At 44.5% G+C, this 23,677-nt stretch overlaps 1 protein-coding gene across 1 annotated transcript in view; it reads right to left on the bottom strand.

Moving 5' to 3' along the window:
- shroom3 (shroom family member 3) overlaps positions 1–23,677 on the bottom strand; it is an 86,903-nt gene that overhangs the window by 41,856 nt on the left and 21,370 nt on the right. Inside the window, 1 exon segment of the mRNA XM_034191737.1 lies at positions 11,157–11,282. Within this exon segment, the coding sequence (XP_034047628.1) occupies positions 11,157–11,282 (126 nt within the window).

The following is a 23,677-nucleotide window of genomic DNA, read 5'->3' as shown; positions in this document are numbered from 1 at the left end:
GAACCTGAGAACTTTGGAGATCAGGCCGCTGACGCTGGTCTCTGAGGGCGCCCGGCACAGCACCACCTTCTTCTGCTTCTTTCGGAGCTTCCTGCGGTAGAACACTTCCAGCAGCTCCATGGCCTCAATCCAAAGTCTACTTGGTTCTAATGTTTCTGTTCTCCAGTCCTCAGATTAATGTTTCCATATTATTCACTGCAAAGTTCCTCCTTGTGGTTCTTCACAGCAACTCCAGACTCAGACAGCACTAAGATCTGGACCACATCCTCTCTCAGACCTTCTGTTCTGTAGCTTGTGTCAATCCGCTGACCTCAGACTGAAACAAAGCTCTTATTTTTTTCTTCCTAAAATCTTCTCTAAAATCTGCTGCATCTAAATTCTGTTGCATCTGTCCCCTCCAGTTCCAGTCTCCACTCTGTGCTGGCCCCGGGCCCCAAGCTTGTTAAGCACAGGCAATAATTAGGTGTCATTACAGGCCGGCACATGATAAAAACATCAAGTAAACTTCCTGTGGTTCTGTCTGGACAGTGGCTGTGGCACAGAGGCCGATAAGGACAAGATGTACAAAGGTGATAGAAAAGAGGAAATAAAGGGAGGATGAAAACTAATTCCAAAAACATCTAACCTGCCACATTTTGTCATGTTTTTGGTCACTGTTTCATCATTGTGATGGCGAAATGTTTTTTGTTTGTTTTTGTAACAGAAACATTTATTGCTCTCAGAATTCTTGCTTAATTTTAAATCATTGGATTTCATTTCTGCACTTTTCCACCTGATGGAGATGCACAGTGTTTTACACACACATGTATATTGTATGTACAGTAGTGTTCAGAATAATAGTAGTGCTATGTGACTAAAAAGATTAATCCAAGTTTTGAGTATATTTCTTATTGTTACATGGGAAATAAGGTACCAGTAGATTCAGTAGATTCTCATAAATCCAACAAGACCAAGCATTCATGATATGCACACTCTTAAGGCTATGAAACTGGGCTATTAGTAAAAAAAAGTAGAAAAGGGGATGTTCACAATAATAGTAGTGTGGAATTCAGTCAGTGAGTTAGTCAATTTTGTGGAACAAGCAGGTGTGAATCAGGTGTCCCCTATTTAAGGATGAAGCCAGCACCTGTTGAACATGCTTTTCTCTTTGAAAGCCTGAGGAAAATGGGACGTTCAAGACATTGTTCAGAAGAACAGCGTAGTTTGATTAAAAAGTTGCTTGGAGAGGGGAAAACTTATACGCAGGTGCAAAAAATTATAAGCTGTTCATCTACAATGATCTCCAATGCTTTAAAATGGACAAAAAAACAAACAAAAAAAAAAAACAGAGATGCGTGGAAGAAAATGGAAAACAACTATCAAAATGGATAGAAGAATAACCAGAATGGCAAAGGCTCACCCATTGATCAGCTCCAGGATGATCAAAGACAGTCTGGAGTTACCTGTAAGTGCTGTGACAGAAGACGCCTGTGTGAAGCTAATTTATTTGCAAGAATCCCCCGCAAAGTCCCTCTGTTAAATAAAAGACATGTGCAGAAGAGGTTACAATTTGACAAAGAACACATCAACTGGCTTAAAGAGAAATGGAGGAATATTTTGTGGACTGATGAGAGTAAAATTGTTCTTTTTGGGTCCAAGGGCTGCAGACTGTTTGTGAGACGACCCCCAAACTCTGAATTCAAGCCACAGTTCACAGTGAAGCATGGTGGTGCAAGCATCATGATATGGGCATGTTTCTCCTACTATGGTGTTGGGCCTATATATCGCATACCAGGTATCATGGATCAGTTTGGATATGTCAAAATACTTGAAGAGGTCATGTTGCCTTATGCTGAAGAGGACATGCCCTTGAAATGGGTGTTTCAACAAGACAATGGCCCCAAGCACACTAGTAAATCAGCAAAGTCTTGGTTCAAACCAACAAAATGAATGCCTCACAGATGTGAAGAAATCATGAAAAACTGTGGTTATACAACTAAATACTAGTTTAGTGATTCACAGGATTGCTAAAAAAGCAGTTTGAACATAATAGTTTTGAGTTTGTAGCGTCAACAGCAGATGCTACTATTATTGTGAACACCCCCTTTTCTACTTTTTTTTTTACTAATAGCCCAATTTCATAGCCTAAAGAGTGTGCATATCATGAACGCTTGGTCTTGTTGGATTTGTGAGAATCTACTGAATCTACTGGTACCGTGTTTCCCATGTAACAATAATAAATATACTCAAAACCTGGATTAATGTTTTTAGTCACATAGCACTACTATTATTCTGAACAGTGGTGGGCACAGATAACCAAAAAAATTAACTTCGATAACAGATAATCAGATAACTGAAAAGTTATCTTTGATAAAGATAAAACAATAAACCACCCAAAAATGTATCGGAAGTTACAGATAACCGATAACAGATAAATTCCAATATTATCTCTGGCACATTTACAACTACTAGTAAAACAAATTTAATAGCTTCTAATAATATTAAAAATAACAACAGACCCAAACAATAAGACCACACTTTTTTCTTTCAACAGTCTGCCCCTGCTGGAAGCTCTTGTTTACTACAGCGCTCCGAGCACAGAGGCACCCCGAGACCCAAACAATGAGACCACATTTTTTTCTTTCAACATTCGGCCCCTGCTGGAAGCTCTTGTTTATGACAGCCCTCCCAACACAGAGGCATCCTGAAAGCAGCCATAAAACCAGCTGTCTATCAATGACAAAACTCCGATCATGCGGAGGTCTTGAAAAATAAAGTCATATTGAGTTATGGTGTTGATTTATAAATAACATTAATACCGATAGAATAACTCCATTAATGTCAATTCTGTCATTTGTACAAAGTTAAAATATAACATATATCTTTTAATGTTGAATAATGCACTAATTCTGACGTTTTGTAACAAACAGACAGATCGCAAAGGATTCTGGATAAACGTGCCTCTGCTAAACACTGATTGGTTCAGTCATTCATTATGTAAACCAACACGTTAATGTGACGTCTGTCGTGTGTTGGTGTTTAAATGTGCTTTTGTAAAATATTCCATTTTTTATTTGTAAAAACAGGCATTTTTACGGAGCCCTGGAAGTGTCATCGCAAAATTTTTTGCATGTGGAGAGAATGTGCGCATGTTTGCGCATATTCTCTCTTTACAACATTCATTTGATGTTGTAAAACGTGCTTTACAGTGTGCGAGATGATTTTTCATGCAGGAATTTTTTGGACCAAGTTTCAGGTTAATCGTGCGTCCTGCATCGTGTAGTGTTCATGGAGTATCAAGCTGCGGTCAACATCTGACAACCACCTCCTGATCGCCGATCGTATGGTCGAATGAGAATCAAACCTGTTTGATATATTATTGTGGTCGGCCGTCGTGAGGTTATCCTGCTGCTGAAAGCTACAAACAGCATCCAACCGTTCGCACTGTGCCTGTGCAAACACTGCAGAGCTGTCTTGTAATAATGTTATTATTATTATTATTATTATTATTATTATTATTTTGCAGTTGTTTTGTTTTTAAACTTCATTTGAAAAAAAAAGAGCCATTTGCAAAGCAAAAAAGCTGATTTGACAATCATCTGACATAACCGGGGTCAAAATAAATAGAACACTGCCATCTACTGGTTCCCAGACACTGCCATGAACACTACTGGCCAGTAGATGCTAGATGGCAGTAGAGGCTTTCAAAACAAATTCTAGATAATCCCTGTCTGCTGACATTTAAAATGCGTGGAATTTAACAAACGCAATTAAAAAAATCAACGTCTATAAATGCAGAGAATATATTCAAGAGAGTTTTAGGCACTAGAGTTTAATGCTGTTGTCCGTGGAGCCTGAACAGAGTGTCTGAAATGCATCTGTTAATGACTCCTGATTAGCCAGTGTGTGAGTAATATGGACTTCTGGTTTTGACAACCTGAGAGTAGACAATGACCCATTAGTGGGGTCATGGACCCCAGGTTTGGAACCAGAGCTCCGTTCCATCGCCTCCCCACTTATAATACACAATACAGCAAAGCCGTTTGCAGGTTCAGCCGCAGTTGAAATTATGCACCCATGGGCTCACAAAAATTTGGACATTAATGTTGTGTTACATATTTCAGACTGTCTGCATTAATTGATTGATTAATTACATCCAGATCAAGTGATGGATTAAAAATAACAGCAGTATGTGCATGTGGGGAAACAGTTCTGAGGTGCTTTCTGTCCAGGTCTGTGTTATTTCCTCCCCGTCTCACTGACAAGTCAGCAGATAAAAAGCCTGGAGTTGATTTGAAGCATTACAAGGAGTTTGTAGTCAGTTAGAAATGCAAATAGTCTGGCACAGTTTGGTCAATGTGTCTAGAGCAGGCTGGCTGGAAAAACCGAGCATGGGAGCACGAAGAAGACAAGTGAGAGAAGCCACCGAGACACCTGTGGCAAGTGAGGGAAGCCACCAAGACAAATTGAGGCAAGTGAGGGAAGCCACCAAGACAAATTGTAGCAAGTGAGGGAAGCCACCTCGACACGTCTGCAGAAGTTCCAGTCTTCACTGGCTATGACTGGACACCTCTTGATCTCATCCAGTGTCAGCTTCATGATGGAGCTGAACACAGGAAAATATCTAAAATATAAATCTTTTGTTTACCAGAAGTCACACTATGATAATTTTTTAATCTCTATATTTATGTCATGAAAGCTGTTGGGGCTTTTTATAGACACTGTAAAAAAATGTTTGGAAAACGTTGAGGACTCACTGATCTGCTACGTCATCCAACTGATATACAGTTTTATCAGGAAGCGTGAATAAACGTTTGTAGTGACAGTGTTCAGGGCGTGTCTCAACACCAGATCTTATCTGTTGCCGTGGGAAACTGTTTCTGTTGCCGATAATAAAAATAATCTCTGCTCAGATACCGAAATAAAGGAAACGCAGATGAGAACACTGACGGTGTGAATGCATCTTTTTATTTTTTTGCTCATTTGTAGCCGTTATGTTTGTGTTTTGGATGTACTCTGTGTTAAAGGTTGCTGGTTCAAAGCCATTTTTGCCCTCGCTTCCCGGTACATGTTCAGATCTGTCAGGATTGACCTCCGGTGTAAAATTAATGCCAATTCAACACGTGGATCCATTCAGAAAAAACAGGAAAAAAAAAAAGAAGAAATTCTTATTTCAAAACTTTGTGGGTTTTTGTGTTTTTCAGATTTTTTTTTTTGTTGGAATTTGTGACCTTTAAGGGGTTTGTTTCTACTCATGAACTTTTATGTTACATTTCTGACATTTAAACATTGTGATTTTTATTATTTAAATTAAAAAAACAATTTTCCCTTTCATTTTATGTTTTTTTATTTTATATTTTAATATTTTCTTTATTTTTAAATTGATTCTTATATTTTAATATTTCTCTTCCCGCAGCAGTGAAAGGTGTCATTTTACAAAAATTAAATGTCGGTGTTTTAACAAACACTTAGTGATACTGTGTCTATCAAGGGTTTATGAGCTGAAAAATATTTTGTAGAGTTTTTCATTATCACAAGTTTTGTTCAATTATGTAATGATGTCCCCCTCCCCAACACCCTTTTTTAAAACGTGTTGACTGAAGCATAGAAACATGGACAGGAAGGACGTTTAGGGAGGAAGGAGTCTGTCCAGACTAACACCCATCCCTGCGAGACTCTGATGGCCCACTTCCTGTTTTTCAACCAATTACAGACCAACATTCCACTCCACAGTGTTATCTGATAACCAGCTGCTGCCCAGGGGATTGTGGGAGAATGGCGTCATTCTAGCTGATAATCTGAAGCACCAACAGGAACATTTCAATGACAATCAACTCCTGCTGCTATCTGTTCAAGGACAGCAGCTAAAATCAAACCTACAGTTTCCTGTCACAGTCACGTTCCAAAATAAAAGTACTCCTGAACCTTTCTGGGACAAAGTGTGAAGAATCAAGATGAGCTGGAAACAAGAAGGATGGGGTGCTTGTAGATGAGGGGTTAAGACGCAAACATGTGCAGTATACCAAATACCAAGGTTTGAACCCTGGCCTGGGTGACCTTTGCCACGTCTCTCCCCTTCTTTGGTTTTGCCTGCCTTTCTTTCACTCTCTCTATACTAAAGGCTGAAAAATGGCAAATATATACATGACTGCTGGGATAGGCTCCAGCCCCCGCGACCCTTAATTGGACTAAGCGGAAGAAGATGAATGAATGAATGAATGTTATGTGTCAACACAGACCCTCAGCTGCGCCCTCCTGAGGGCAGAATGCTGATTACAATGAACGTTATTTCACCTTAGAATAAAAAAAAAACAAACAAAAAAAAAAACCTGCATGAGATTAAAGATCCCAGCAGGGAGCAGTGTTCCAATTCACCACCATGAGGGTGGAGCCTGCTGCAGCCAATCAAAGGCATTGTGATTAGGTCTGTGCATGAGAACATGTTTGTTTCTCCTTTGGTAAAACATATGGACTCAGTTGGACTTTTTAACTCATTCAGTACTGACACTGAATCTGGAGCACAGAAATCCAGTCTGCAGATGCCACGCCCATTTTTCAGGCAGCAGGTGGGAGGGTGTCTCCTGACCATGTGATGGATTCATTTATATCAGTGTGAAAAACCCTTGCACCCGTGTCATCCCATAAGACTCGGGTCAGTCTCAGGTCTGCAGACTGAAGCCTTTATTTACGTGTTTCTTGTGGAAAATGTAGTTAAACTGTCTTCAGCGACATCTTAAAGTCCACGCTGCAGCTGGAGCTGGGGGCCAAAGTACACTTGTGCTCAATAAAGTTATCAAGCTGTGCACAACCATAAAATCTGATCCCACCAGCTTCATGCATCTAACAATGTCATTTGGAACACTGTGCAGCACAAGCAAGTGAAGCCTCGAAAACAACGGCTTATTACAGTGAAATGGATGGAATCTGGGATGACAGAAATAAATAAAAAAATTTTTTTAAATAGAGTTCATGTTTGTGTGCACTGCATGAAAAATAAGCACGTAAAACCAAAGATACAGCAAAAAGAAAATTCTCAAAACTGATGTCATACCGTGCACCTGGAAAGTATTCACAGCACTCCACTTTTTCCACATTTTGTTACGTTACAACTTTATTCCAAAATGGATGAAATTTTTTTTCCCCTCAAAATTCTACACACAATACCCAATAATGACAATGTGGAAAAAAGCTTTTATTGAGATTTTTGCAAATATATACATATTTATTTATTTAACTAAGAAATCACAAGTATTCACAGCCTTTGCCATGAAGTTCTAAATTGAGCTCAGGTGCATCCTGTTTCCACTTATCATCCTTCAGATGTTTCTACAGCTTTAGTCCACCTGGGGTAAATTCAGTTGATTGGACATGATTTGGAAAGGCACACACCTGTCCACATATAAGGTCCCACAGTTGACAGTGCATCTCAGAGCACAAACCAAGCATGAAGTCAAAGGAATTGTCTGTAGACCTCCGAGACAGGTTTGTCTCGAGGCACAAACCTGGGGAAGAGTACAGAAACATTTCTGCTGCTTTGAAGGTCTCAATGAGCACAGTGGCCACCATCATCTATAAACTGAAGATGTTCAAATCCACTAGGATTCTTCCTAGAGCTGGCCGCCCATCTAAACTGAGCAATCGGTGGGAGGGGCCTTAGTCAGGGAGGTGACCAAGAACCCGATGGTCACTCCGTCAGAACTCCAGCATTCACTTGCGGAGGGAGGAGAACCTTCCAGAAGGACAACCATCTCTGCAACAATCCACCAATCAGGCCTGTATGGTAAAGTGGCCAGATGGAAGCCACTCCTTACTAAAAGGGACATGGCAGCCCGTCTGGAGTTTGCCAAAAGGCACCTGAAGGACTTACAAAATTCCTTCAGGTGGAGAAACAAAGGAGAAACAAAATTCTCTGGTCTGATGAGACAAAGATTGAACTCTTTGGTGTGAATGCCAGGTGTCATGTTTGGAGGAAACCAGTCACCATCCCTACAGTGAAGCATGGTGGTGGCAGCATCATACTGAGAGGTTGCACTTCAGAGATGCTGCAAAGAGGAATGGGCAAAACCCATTATGCACCAAAGATAGGTGCACCAAGCTTGTGACATCATATTCAAGAAGACCTGAGGCTGTAATTGCTGTCAAATGTGCATCAACAAAGTATTGCGCAAACGTGAATACTTATGGACGTGCAATTTCTTAGGCTTTTATTTTTAATAAATTTGCAAAAAAAAAAAAAAACCTTTTCATGTTGTAATTATAGGGTATTGTGAGTAGAATTTTGAGGAGGAAAAATTAATTTAACCCATTTTGGAATAAGGCTGTAAAATAAAATGTGGAAAAAGTGAAGCGCTGTGAATACTTTCTGGATGCACAGTACATGTGATATGATCCAACCGGCCCCGAGGCCACAGAACGGCTGGTATGACTGTGTGTCTGAAAACGAGTTCACTGACACAGTGAAGATCCAGATAAGAAAAAAAACATCATCAGGATGAAAGTCTGAAATCTGTTTACCTTCAAAATAAAACACAAGTCTCCACAAAGTGATTCAAGCGCACACACACACACATATATATATATATATATATATATATATATATATATATATATATATATATATATATATATATATATATATATATATATATATATATATATATATATATATATATATATATATATATATATATATATATATATCTCCAGGCTGGGATCTCCACATTCAGATCAAACTGTGGTTCAGGGTCTTTATTTAGAGTTTAATCTGTTACACTCAGTACTGTCAGAGGGAGATAAAGAGCCAATCATGGGAACAAACCTCACATGTTCATGTGCGCAACAACATCCAAACCCCTGGAGAACCTCCTCAGTCAGTTATTGGATGAGGAAGCTGAGGAGGCGGCACTGTTACTTAGTTTTTAGCACTGTTGCCTCACAGCAAGAAAGTTGTGGGATCGCTTCCTACCTGGTCCTTTGTGTGTGGAGTTTGCATGCTCTTCCCATGTCTGCGCCGGCTTCCTCCCACCATCAAAGCCAGGCTTGTTTAGGGTCTGCTCCTCAGCAAGGCAGTGTCTCTACATCTGGAGTTGGTCCCCGGGCACCAAGCTGTGGCTGCCCACTGCCCCTAGTGGTTGGACTGTGCCTAACTGTAATTCAGATGTTAAATGCGGAGGACAAATTTTGTTGTATGTACAATGATGATAGAGGTCCTTCTTCTTCTACTGGACCAGAAACACAGGAAAAAAAAAAAATCATGGCTTTACTCTTTCATGCAGGGCTGCGCCCCGCCCCCCCCCACCACAAAAAAGACTACTTTTAAATGACAAAAGGTTTAACTTTACACATCACTCAAAATGTTGAGGCATTCATTCAGTGCTTTACAGTGATGCATAACATTCACACACACTGATGTCAGAGTGCCAACACAAGGCACTCACGACACACCGGAGGCAAATGGGGGATTAAGGACCTTGAGCAAGTGCTTAAAATGACATCTGCACAAAAAATACCTGAACTTTTATGTAATTTTTTTTTTTTAAATCTACATGCTCTGAGATGCATTCTGGTGCATTTTGGGAGCAAAATTCTGCAAACAAGTTCAGTTCAAAATCAATGAAAAATAGAAAACTCAGAGAAATATTTGAAAATGTTTGATAAAATCTTAACCTAAGTATACTATTTGGCCATATTCTTTGTGAGATGTGTATGAATATGAAGATCAGAATGAGAATATCTGTGTGTCAGTCACTCTCTTTGACAACAATTTACAGGATGTCTTCATCAAAGAAAGTTTATTGTGACATGAACAGCATTAGTGAATTAAAAAAAAAAAGCCTTTCTCAAAATCCCATGTCTTGGGAATGCCTTGGGATCCCCCGGGAAGAGTTACAGAACTTGGCCGAGGATAGGGAAGTATGGGATGAGCTGCTTGGTCTACTGCTACCATGACCCAAACCCGGATAAGTGGCAGAAAAAAAAAGAAAAAAAAAGAAATGGGGCAATGCTGATCTAAGTTTAGAACTTCAAATTATTTTTTAAAAAGATGAAGATGTCGACATGGACGGTGAGATGAAACAATAATAAGTTTATTTATAACCCACACACACACGCTCATCTAAAACTGTTTACTCCAATCAAGGGTCGCGGGGGCTGGAGTCTATCCCAGCAGTCATGGAGCGTGAGGCGGGGTACACCCTAGACAGGATGCCAGTCTGTTGCAGGTCCACATATAGACAAACAAACATTCACAACCGCACGCACGCCTACGGACAAGTTAAAGTTTACAATCCATCTAACCTGCATGTCTTTGGATGTGGGAGGAAGTCGGAGCACCTGGAGAGAACCCACTCAAACACGCAAACTCCACACAGAGGCCACAGGTGGGAATCAAACCCATGACCTTCTCGCTGTGAGGCAACAGTGCTAACCACTAATCCACCATACTGCCCTATTTATAACCCTTTCCAGATAAATACATTAGTCCTACACACTGATTTTGCAGGACTTTGTGTGTGTAGGATTTTGTGTGATTTAGCCATGTGTGACATAAACATGCTGATGACGATCAGAACTCTGACTTTAATCTCAACCATACTCATGATGTCATAAAGACCTGGAGACCGAAGATCAAATCCTATCATTTAGTGAAGGTAATGACTGCTCACAATTATCACCATGGCCAGAGTCTGCACTCTGATCCTTTGACAGAGGATGTCACCAAACCACTCTCACTCTGTTGTGGAACTATATGATGTCAGGAGAGAAAGCTTAAAAAAACTGATCTAGATCTCCAACCAAAAAGGAATCAACTCCTCAAAAATGACCGCTTCATAAAGTTTGTAAAAACTGTTTCTGAGATAATTTGTTCTTAAAATAAATAAACATAAGCTCCGCCCTGCCACCGCTGGATGGAAAACTACATATTTACAGTCGAACGCATTTTGTATTTCTCATGTTTTGGCAAAAATGAGTCATTTTGTCTGATTTCGTATATTTTTGCATCCAGCAGTTTCTCCTGAAGTTTCCTCTTAGGTCATTTTGTTCATTTCCACACAAAAACAGAAATATTCCACTCAAACAAACCACAACAAAGGATAAAATCCATTTGTCTTTGAATGGCACAGTTGCCATCACGATGGTGGTAGTGTGAGGCAGTGAGTGGGGAGAGCGCCTCCTACCTGTTGCACAGCTGGGTTTCTCCTGCTGGACATTGTGACGGCGCTGAGGGAGGCGGGGGAGGAGGCGGAGCACTGAGGGATGGCGGTGAAGGAGTCAACTCCTCAATGAATTCAGGATCAAACTCCCTGAAGAAAAAAAACAACATCATCACACTGATGAGTTCAATCACATTTGTTTATTATTGTACATAGAAAATTCATTCTTAACTCCAGTGTTAATAGCAATTTATATTGAGATTAAAGTTTTGTTGTTTTAAAAGTCAACATTGAATGTGAGCTGCAGATTCATTATTAGAACACAAAGATAAATGCTTCTTCCACATTGTGTTCAGACAAAACTAAGACAAATCCTCCTTTTCCTTCCACTCTTCTTTTCCTCTATCTGTCTTCCTTCATGTTTCCTCTATACTTTCATTCTCATCCCTCTTTCAGCCACCGTCTTGTCTCATCACGCTTTCCAAACCACTTCGACCTTCTTTCCTGGACTTTCTCCTACTTTTGTTTTTCGTCTCATTTTTTCAGACTCCACACATCCATCTCGGCATTCTTGTTTCCTCTCCTGTACTCCCATCACCACCCACTTCTCAGGACTAGGCTGATAAACCTGACCTGTGGGTTCTTTCTTTTTTCAGGCGACACTGGTTTCACAACTGCTCTCATTTTACTTGTTTGTCAAATGCAGCTCACCACAGCAACCCAACGAGAGACCCGGGTAGCTCAACACACAGCGGTTCAAAGGTCATACACTTATTAGCGACAGCCGAAGGTCAGAGGTCTCAGAATAAGAATATTTATTTGAACACAGAATCTAATCTGTTTAAAAGTGTAGGTGTGAGTTCACATGCAGCAGAAAAAGAAACATTTTCACTCAAACCCTCCTTATTTCATGAGCTAGTCATTAACTCTGGAAGACCACATGCAGAGTGGTAACCAGGTCTCTGTGGAGGATCGTTGGGTCCCGCTGGAATGACTGTGCCAAATGATCAGTTACTTAGTGAAACTCAGAGGATCACTGACACTGTGAGGGAAAATCAGCTACCACAGTCTGTCCATGTGGTGTGTTTCTCTGAACATGATCCAGAACGCAGGTGTCTCAGTGTTGAGGACTGAAGAGACGGGAGAAGGTCAATGACACGCCCACATTTCAGATGACCAAGGACATGTCCAATAGGGTGGTCCTTATTTTCCAAAGTTTTGAAATGTAATACTCTGACCCCCTTAATAGGTTCCAATTGATGAAAAAACATGCCATGTAAAAGTCCTGATGAATCCCCCTGACCAACAAGCCACCTACATTTCACCTGACTAACGAAACGCCCATGTTTCTCCTGACCAAGGACACACCCACATGTCACTTAGCTAAAGAAATCCCCATGTTTCACCTGACCAAGGACAGGACCACTTTACATCTCACCAAGGACACACCCAGGTCCCACCTGGCCAAGGACACGCCCACATTTCACTTGACTAAAAACACGGCCATGTTTCACCTGGCTGCAGCAGGTAGATGGTCACTTTGGAGGGGTGGGGATGGACTGGTGCTCCTAAACTTGACCTGACCTCTAAGAACAGTAACTTGGCAATTTGTATCAAACTGAAACATTTTTTAAACAGTTTCAACACAATTTCAGTCAGCATCAGTTATAAAATGTTATAGTAAAATTCACCTAATTTTTAAAATTTTTATAAATTCTGGTATCTTGTCCTTATTCTAAAACTTTCTGCACTTCTGGAAAAGAGCAGACAGACACAGAAACAGAGAGAGATTAACGCCGCCTACAGGACAGTGCTTTTCGTCACGTACTCTCATCATTTATTTTGAGTGGCCACTTTTACTTTGAATTTCTGCTTTTATTGTGTGTAAAAACAGGTTTTGTTAGTTCACTGAACCATAAACGTATCCTTTAATCAGAATCTCTCCACCCTGCAAAGAAATAATCCAATTAAAAGACGGCACAAAGCGCCGCATACTCAACTAACCACAAACACGCCCAGACACACATTAGCACGCCAGGACATTCCACCACTGTCAGCGCTGATCCACTTTGTTACCATGCCAGAAACGACTGTGACAAACCAGTCAAGCTGGTGGCAGTAATGTTGTGCAGGAAGTCATGTGAAGTATCCGAGCAACTTGCGACACCTTCAGACCTCCTCCATCATCTTCACATTACAATCCAAATTATGCGGCACCCTCAGATTCAACAAAATACCAAAATAAGTCAGAAAATAAAAAGATTCAAGAGAATTTCCAATTCTGCAATTTGTGTAATTCAAAAATATGTGGAAAAGAGCTCAGAATGCACTTTGACACTGATTCATTCAAACTCATTCTTAGTGATTCATTTATTCATTAATAAATGTTTCTGTATGACATTTGATTAATTCGGTCTTAAACTGTCTCACACGACCCTTCCACCACCTGTAATCCATATTTGGTGTTTCAGCGTTTCCCATAATGCCCCTGGTGGCCGCCTGCACTTCCCAGAATGCACCGCGGTGCCAGCAGAGTTCCGTTACCTCACAGCGCATGTAAACAATGGCAAAGCGAGGATGTGGATGGCATTAATTTAGCGAGTTCACAGACGATTATGATGATTATATGCTCTCCCAAGTTGAGAGGGTTATCTAGAGGAGGTGTAGCACCTGTGATGGACTTCTGCTGTGCCCCGATGTTGTCTTATTGTCCATACTTCACGAGATGTGTTTACACTGTGAGTGCTGATCTCCTGACACCGGAGCTCTGCTGAAACCGACTTCTCACACGAGTCACGGACAGCCAGACGGCGCAAGATTCACAACTGCTAAACACCGAATGGGCCCCAAAGTGATTGACTTAAACAGTTACGACCTTGCATTTGACTTTCCACGATGACCCAAGGTCAAAGGTCATGTGACCAACAGAAAGGAGATATTGTTTGCGTTAGTGTATAATAGTAACCATATATCTACCTAAAACTATTTCCTTATAACAGCCATTTTAAACATGTACATATAAACATAGGACCCAAAATTTGACCTTGATGTTTAACAATATTTTTTAAAAATCAAATCATGTTGTCTTTAGCTGACCCTCAAACATTACACCAAATCTGATCCAAACTGGATCCAAACTCCTCAAGTTATGTTGTACAAACATGGACGGACACAATGAGTTACCACGCGCAGGTGTGATTCGACGGTGCTTAGAACATTACGCATTTTCCAGACGACAAATTGCATTTTTTTTTTAACAAGTTTCTGAAGTGACTTACAGTACCAGTCAAAAGTTTCCCATTCAAGTGAAAAGACAGTGGAAACAAGAAGTACCACATTAAACATTCAGCCAATGCTCTTCAGGACAGTGAGTCAGAGCGCAATAAATAAAAGTGACATTTAGTCAAAGTACAGGTGGGGGTGCCGTTTCACCAAAGTAGAAATAAAATGGAAATCAGAGGAAAGTATAAAAGCACAAATCAAAAAATGATATCGGATAAACATCTGGCTCAAACTCTAATACTTTACTTAAATTATTTCAATATTTTTCAGATATCATGGAAAAAACAAACAAAAGGCTAAGAATTCTGGGTAGACCTAATCATCAATAATCAATATCACTGCTTGCCATTGGAACAGGAATTGATCAATATTTAACAAAATGAACACAGAAATGAATTTTTTGCATCATAATTACATAATCTAGAGTCACAATTACATTTTAGAGTAGCAATTACATAATCTAGAAGCACAATTACATTTTTGGAGTAGTAATTACACAATTTAGAGTTATAATTACCTTTTTAGAGTAGTGATTACATAATCTAGCATCACAATTACATTTTTAGAGTAGTAATGACATAATTTAGAGTTACAATTACATTTTTAGAGTAGTAATTACATAATCTAGAGTCACAATTACATTTTAGAGTAGTATTTACACAATTTAGTTATAATTACCTTTTTAGAGTAGTAATTACATAATCTAGCATCACAATTACATTTTTAGAGTAGTAATTACATAGTCTAGAGGCACAATTACATTTTCCAGTCTCAATTACATTTTCTATAGCCACAACCACAATTTTTGTGGGGTCATAATTACATAATCTAGAACCACCAATTACAGTTTCTAGAATCACAATGACATTGTTAGCCATAATTACATTTTCCAAAGTCACAACTACATTTTTCTACATTTTCAAGTCACAATGTCACTATTACAATTCTGTAGAGGCACAATTACATTTTTTGTTACAACTACATTTTAGAGTCATAATTACATAATAGAGTCGGAATTTCAGTTTCTAGTCACAATTAGCTTTTTAGAGTCTCAATCACATAATCATGAGCCAAAATTACATTTCTATAATCACAATTACTTTTTCTAGTCAAAATTCCTTTTTTTCCTCGAGTCATAATTACACTTTGTCTAGAGTCAGTTACATTTTTAGAGTCATAATTCTATCTTTTTAGAGTTGATTACATTTTCTAGATTCACAATTACACGTTTCTAGAGTCACAATAACATTTTTCTTGAGTCACTATTATTTTTTTCTACAGTCACAATACTCACAATTACATTTTTTTTTTGTCACAATTACATTTTGTTCTAAGTCATACTTACATTTTCTGGAGCCATAATTACAACACTTTTCAAGTCACAGTTACATTTTTGAGTCAGAGTTACCTTTTTGTTTTAAGTCTGGACAATTTTCTAAGAGCCAGAATTACCTTTTTAAAGTCATAATTATATTTTCTGGACATGTAATTAGATGTTTTTTTTTTAGAAAATAGAAAACAATGGAGATGCAGTAAATTGCAGTTTTAGCGGGGTCAGCCTGGAAGCAGCTGATTGGATCTCATAGTGAACGGTTGCCTGGGAGACTGTTTTGTCTCAGTTGGTCCATAAAAACATGTTCTTTCTTTCTTTCTTTTTTAGCAGTCAAAGTCAAACAAACTACGTCACTGAGCAACAAAAGAAACAAGAGTCACTGGAAATGAACGAAACATGTCAGAGATTAAAAGCTGCTGAAACTAATTCTTCAGTTTCACAAAGTCCATCTAGATCCTTTGTTCTTGTAAATGTCCTCAAAATTTTTTAAAATTGATTTTAAAAGATGGAAATAGTAATCTCCCCCCCACACACACACATTCTAGAAGGATCCAGTAGGGGTCATAACAATTCATCCATGTGTGATTGAATCTGTGTCCAGGTTCTATGAGAAAACAGGCTTTTAGGTCCCTGGTTGTGGACTGTCTGGTTTTACATGACCACAGTGACAGCATTTCCTTAGTAAGATCAATGAAAAACAGTAAAATATTTTTTAAAGAGCTTGACCTTTGACCTTTTGTCTCTTTTTGAAGTCAGTTTTTTTGAGTGAATGTCTCTCTCCGTGTCTTTCAGGAGTCTTTCAGGTGATGTCATGCTCTTATAAATGTGGATGATGTCACGTTTCTATCTGATGCATCTGACCTTACACAGTCCCTGAGGTCCGCTGATGCCAGAACCTAACCCTGGATTCTGTACCATGAAGCAGATCAGAGCCTACAGGTCCCAATGGAAGGGATGCCAGTCCATCGCAGGTTACTTCCCCAGCTAAGACCACTACCTGTGTACAGCTTGGTGGACTGAGACGTAGTGTATGAAGTGCCATGTTCCACGACACACAGGTGTCTTGTGTTGTGAAAGTGTAGGAACACGGACCCACAACAGGGGGCGCAAATGAACGGACAATGAAGGAAGTCAAATAACAACACTTTACTGTTGTGAATGAGCACAACAAACACGGCAGGTCACAATAGTATGCAATGAAGTCAATGTACAGAATGTGTCATGTGGGCAGGCTCGAAGATAAGAGACGTCTGTCCAAAGCAGAACCGGAACCACACGATTTCCTCCGCCACCGAACCCCGGGAATACTGGAGCCGCCAAGTCCCGAACTCCCAGGTGGTCACTGCCTCCGCTTGTCGGATCTGGTACTGCTGGCGAGGAACAAAAACAGTTAGATGTAGGTGGGTTTACACCCAGCAACAATCCACCTCCACCTCTCATCAAAAAGCTGGTAAATGCAGGAGTATGGTTACTTATCAACAGGTAGGAGAAAAGTCCAACTCGGTCTCCAGCTGCAAGCACTCACTCTGCTGTCAAAAACACAAAGCAACAATATTCTGCTGTCAGAAAGATAATTCAATCGGCTGAGCTCGTTACCTCCTAAGAATAGCGATATCTCGGCAAAGAGGTGGAGATGTCGTCCTGCTGATATACAGATGAAGATCAGATGATTGGTGACAGCTGTCATAGGTGATGAGTGACAGCTGTCACCCCGGCGGCTCCTGTGAGGCGGCAGCGCCCTCTTGTGCCTGGAGCCCGCACTCCAGGCAGGGTGCCCTCTGGTGGTGGTGGGCCAGCAGTACCTCCTCTTCAGCGGCCCACACAACATCTTGACCAGGAATCAAACCATCGACGAGCCTACTGGCCACTTGAAAATCCAATATGGTGGCCAGGGAGGGGTCAATGAAGAATTACACAGGGGTCAAAATGTAAAAATGCTCCAATCATATTGAAATGTATAGCACATTATTTGTATGATTATCTTTATATCTTAAATGCTTTTAAATGATATATTTAAATGCTAATAAGAGCAAATTGATGCTGTTCTCAAAAACAAAAAACAATCTGCTGATGAGTCCTTCAATTGTTACTCTTCAAGGGGCAGAGATCGAAAGGGTCAAATCATTTAAATATCTAGGAATTTTAATTGATGACAACCTTAACTTTAAAGAACACGAACAACTAATTGGGAAACAGACTGAAAATTGGTTTCTATTTCAGAAACAGTGTTGTGTGGGCCGCTGAAGAGGAGGTACTGCTGGCCCACCACCACCAGAGGGCGCCCTGCCTGGAGTGCGGGCTCCAGGCCCCAGAGGGCGCCGCCGCCCCACAGGAGCAGCCTCGGTAACAGCTGTCACCCATCACCTGAGACAGCTGACGGCAATTATCACTGGGGTATATCAGCAGGACGGCATCTCCACCTCATCGCCGAGTATCTGTTTCTACCTACGAGGTAACGTATCAAAGCTGACGGAGTGTATCCTTTTGGATCAGTGTATAGCTGTGGGATTACTGTTCCAACGAGAGGTGGAGGTAACTTCCCTGCTGTTCGGAGTCTTGGGTGCAACGCGCCCCCATCTAACTGTTCTTTGTTCCTCGCCAGCAGTACCAGGTCCGACACGCGGAGGCAGTGGCCACCTGGGAGTTCGGGACTTGGCGGCTCCAGTATTCCCGGGGTCCTGTGGAGGAGGAAGCAGCGTGTGGTTCGGGTCTTACCTTGGAGAGGCGTTCTCCTATCTTCGAGCCTGCCCCCACGACACTTTTGTGAATTGACTGTTGTCCATTTTGTGATTGGTTGTATTCGTTGTGCCGTTCACAACAGTAAGCTTGTTATTGACTTTCTCCCATTGTCCGTTCATTTGCGCCCCCTGTTGTGGGTTCCGTTGTACTGACACTTTCCCAACAGGATATCTCGGCCAACGTCATGGATCCCGAGGGGCGTTCAACCGGCTGTGAACGGCCAATGAAGACACAGGACGCGCAGGCGTCCGCGGGAGGGGTAATCGGTGAGTTGCAGCGGATCCTCACAGCTTTCACGACTCGGTTGGATTTCATGACCGAGCAGAAGTCCTCCTGAAACCGCAGGGTGGAGGCTCTCGCCGCGCAGGTGAAGCGCGCCATCCGGGCGCCGCTGCTCTCTCCCCCCGTAGATCCTGTGCATAACGTTGTACGTTCCACTGGTTGTTCAACGACCTCTCCCTCCTTCCCCGGAAGCATACATAAGCCCTCCAGAGCCGTACGGAGGCTGTGTGGAGACGTGCGCGGATTTTCTGATGCAGTGTTCGCTCGTCTTCGCACAGCGTCCCGTTATGTACGCGACCGATGCTAGTAAAGTAGCTTATGTCATAAACCTGCTTCGCGGTGAGGCACGCGCTTGGGCTACAGCGCTCTGGGAGCAGAATTCACGGCTCCTTCTGACATACGATGGGTTTTGTGAGGGGGCTCAGAACCGTGTTCGATCACCCTAATAGGGGCGAGACCGCTTCAACCGTGCTACTGTCAATGAGACAGGGGCGCCGGAGCGCAGCTGTTTATGCAGTCGACTTCCGCATCGCGGCTGCGAGATCCGGCTGGAATAACGCTGCCCTCCGCGCCGCCTTTGTAAACGGACTGTCTTTGGTTCTCAAGGAGCACCTGGTGGCTAAGAACGAACTGCGGGATTTAGACGGGCTTATCGATCTTGTCATACGGTTGGACAACCGGTTAGAAGAACGTCGGCGGGAACGAGACGAAGGGCGTGGCCGGGCACGCGCCGTCCCTCTCCCTTCCGGTTCCGACCGCGCTCCGCCTTCCCCACGCCTCCACGGCCCCGGCGCTCCGTGGGGCCACAGCTCCCCCTACTGACGAGCTATGGACACGAGTAGGGCAACATGTAGGGCACAGCTGCACAGAGGAGAAGGGCCCATGGAGCTTGTTTTGTTTGTGGTGCACTAGAGCACCATGTGAGAGACTGCCCCGGGCGGTTACAACACCAACGCCCGCCCCTAGAGACTGGGCTAGGGGTGGGCCGAGACATTCACGTGGGGACACACCCACATTGCTACACGACTCCCAGTCACGATCCTGTATGAGGATTTAACCCTGAAGGCCCCAGCACTGGTGGACACGGGCTCTGAGGGGAATCTGTTGGACTGCAGATGGGCCAGGGAGATAGGGCTCCCTCTGGTGGCGCTTACCTCGCCTGTGCAGGTTCGAGCGCTAGATGGCTCCCTGCTCCCTCCGATCACACATAAGACACCACCTGTAACGCTGGTGGTGTCAGGAAACCACCGGGAGGTGATCGAGTTTTTTGTGACTCAGGCCACTTCCCGTGTGGTTTTAGGCTTTCCCTGGATGTTGAAGCACAATCCCCGGATTGATTGGCCGTCCGGGGTAGTGGTTCAGTGGAGCGAGACCTGCCATCGGGTGTGTCTAGGTTCCTCGGTTCCTCCCGGCTCCCAAGCTAAGGAGGAGGTCAGAGTCCCGCCCAATCTGGGGACGGTGCCGGTGGAGTACCACGACCTTGTCGACGTGTTCAGCAAGGATCTGGCGCTCACACTCCCCCCCCACCGTCCGTACGATTGTGCCATCGATTTGGTTCCAGGCAGTGGGTTCCCGTCCAGTAGACTGTACAACCTCTCACGGCCTTGAGCGCGAATCAATGGAGACCTACATCCGGGACTCGTTAGCTGCCGGGTTGATCCGAAATTCCACCTCCCCGATGGGCGCAGGTTCTTTTTCGTGGGTAAAAAAGATGGCGGACTTCGTCCATGCATCGATTATAGGGGGCTGAACGAAATCACGGTTCGCAACCGCTACCCGTTACCCCTGTTGGATTCGGTGTTCACGCCCCTGCATGGAGCCAAGATTTTTACCAAGCTTGATCTTAGAAACGCGTATCATCTGGTTCGGATCCGGAAGGGAGACGAGTGGAAGACGGCATTCAACACCCCATTAGGTCACTTTGAGTACCTGGTCATGCCGTTCGGCCTCACAAACGCCCCCGCGACGTTCCAAGCCTTGGTTAACGACGTATTGCGGGACTTCCTGCACCGGTTCGTCTTCGTATATCTAGACGATATACTCATCTTTTCTCCGGATCCTGAGACTCATGTCCGGCATGTACGTCAGGTCCTGCAGCGGTTATTGGAGAACCGGCTGTTTGTTAAGGGCGAGAAGTGTGAGTTTCACCGCACCTCTTTGTCCTTCCTGGGGTTCATCATCTCCCCCAACTCCGTCGCACCTGATCCGGCCAAGGTTGCTGCGGTGAGAGACTGGCCCCAACCTACAAGCCGTAGGAAGCTGCAACAGTTCCTCGGCTTTGCGAATTTCTACAGGAGGTTCATTAAAGGCTACAGTCAGGTTGTTAGCCCCCTGACAGCCCTGACCTCACCAAAAGTCCCCTTCACCTGGTCGGATCGTTGCGAGGCCGCGTTGAAGGAGTTGAAACGGCGCTTCTCGTCTGCACCCGTTCTGGTGCAGCCCGATCCTAGTCGCCAGTTAGTGGTTGAAGTGGACGCCTCGGACTCAGGGATAGGAGCTGTGCTGTCCCAGAGTGGGAAGACCAATAAGGTCCTTCATCCGTGTGCCTATTTTTCCCGCAGGTTGACCCCGGCTGAACGGAACTATGACGTCGGCAACCGAGAACTCCTTGCGGTGAAAGAGGCTCTTGAAGAGTGGAGACACCTGTTGGAGGGGACGTCCGTGCCATTCACGGTTTTCACTGACCACCGGAACCTGGAATATATCAGGACCGCCAAGCGGCTGAATCCCAGGCAAGCCCGCTGGTCACTGTTCTTCGGCCGTTTTGACTTCCGCATCACCTACCGGCCCGGGACCAAGAACCAGAAGTCGGATGCCTTGTCCCGGGTACACGAAGACGAGGTCAAAGCGGAGTTGTCGGATCCACCGGAAATCATCATCCCGGAGTCCACTATCGTGGCCACCCTCACCTGGGACGTAGAGAGAACCGTCCGGGAGGCCCTGGCACGAAGCCCGGACCCCGGGACTGGACCAAAGAACCGACTTTACGTCCCACCAGAGGCTAGGGCTGCAGTCCTGGACTTCTGTCACGGCTCTAAGCTCTCCTGTCATCCAGGGGTGCGAAGAACCGTGGCAGTTGTCCGGCAGCGCTTCTGGTGGGCGTCCCTGGAGGCCGACGTCCGGGACTATATCCAGGCCTGTACCACCTGTGCCAGGGGCAAGGCCGACCATCGCAAGGCTCCGGGACTGCTACAGCCGCTGCCCGTGCCTCATCGCCCCTGGTCCCACATCGGCCTGGATTTTGTCACGGGTCTCCCGCCGTCCCAGGGAAACACCGTGATCCTCACGATAGTGGACCGATTCTCCAAGGCGGCCCACTTCGTGGCCCTCCCGAAGCTCCCAACGGCCCAGGAGACAGCGGACCTCCTGGTCCACCACGTCGTCCGCCTGCATGCGATACCATCAGACATCGTCTCCGATCGCGGTCCCCAGTTCTCCTCGCATGTCTGGAGGAGCTTTTGCCGGGAACTGGGGGCCACGGTCAGTCTCTCGTCCGGGTATCACCCCCAGACCAACGGGCAAGCAGAGCGGGCCAATCAAGAAATGGAGCAAACACTGCGTTGTGTGACAGCCGCGCACCCGGCGGCCTGGAGTACTCATCTGGCCTGGATCGAGTACGCCCACAACAGTCAAGTGTCATCAGCCACCGGCCTCTCCCCCTTTGAGGTGTGTTTGGGGTATCAGCCCCCGTTGTTCCCGGTGGTTGAGGGAGAGGTCGGTGTGCCCTCGGTCCAGGCCCACCTGCGGAAGTGCCGTCGGGTGTGGCGTGCCGCCCGTTCTGCTTTGTTGAAGGCCCGGATGAGGGCGAAGACCCATGCAGACCGGCGGCGGACCCCGGCCCCTACGTATCGCCCGGGCAGGAAGTGTGGTTGTCCACAACGGGCATCCCACTACAAGTGGCCCTCCCTAAACTACAGGACAGGTACATAGGACCGTTTTAAAATCCTCAAGGTCATCAATCCCGCCGCAGTGAGGCTTCAGCTTCCAGCCTCACTGCGGATCCATCCTGTATTTCATGTGTCGAAGCTCAAGCCCCATCACACCTCGCCCCTCTGTACACCCGGTCCGGCACCACCTCCTGCCCGGATCATCGATGGCGAGCCGGCTTGGACAGTGCACCGGTTGTTGGACGTCCGTCGGATGGGCCGGGGCTTTCAATATCTGGTGGACTGGGAGGGGTATGTCCCGAAGAACGCTCCTGGGTGAAGAAGAGCTTCATCCTGGACCCGGCCCTCCTGGCCGACTTCTACCGTCGCCACCCGGACAAGCCCGGTCGGGCGCCAGGAGGCGCCCGTTGAGGGGGGGGGTCCTGTTGTGTGGGCCGCTGAAGAGGAGGTACTGCTGGCCCACCACCACCAGAGGGCGCCCTGCCTGGAGTGCGGGCTCCAGGCACCAGAGGGCGCCGCCGCCCCACAGGAGCAGCCTCGGTAACAGCTGTCACCCATCACCTGAGACAGCTGACGGCAATTATCACTGGGGTATATCAGCAGGACGGCATCTCCACCTCATCGCCGAGATATCGTTTCTACCTACGAGGTAACGTATCAAAGCTGACGGAGTGTATCCTTTTGGATCAGTGTATAGCTTGTGTGGATTACTGTTCCAACGAGAGGTGGAGGTAACTTCCCTGCTGTTCGGAGTCCTGGGTGCAAATGCGCCCCCATCTAACTGTTCTTTGTTCCTCGCCAGCAGTACCAGGTCCGACACGTGGAGGCAGTGGCCACCTGGGAGTTCGGGACTTGGCGGCTCCAGTATTCCCGGGGTCCTGTGGCGGAGGAAGCCGTGTGGTTCGGGTCTTACCTTGGAGAGGCGTCTCCTATCTTCGAGCCTGCCCACACGACACTTTTGTGAATTGACTGTTGTCCATTTTGTGATTGGTTGTATTCGTTGTGCACGTTCACAACAGTAA

This window comes from Thalassophryne amazonica, chromosome 17, assembly GCF_902500255.1.
Source record: "Thalassophryne amazonica chromosome 17, fThaAma1.1, whole genome shotgun sequence".
NCBI classification, from domain to species: Eukaryota; Metazoa; Chordata; class Actinopteri; order Batrachoidiformes; family Batrachoididae; genus Thalassophryne; species Thalassophryne amazonica.
Note: the sequence above shows the minus strand (reverse complement) of the source record. Positions and strands in the feature narration are given on the sequence as shown.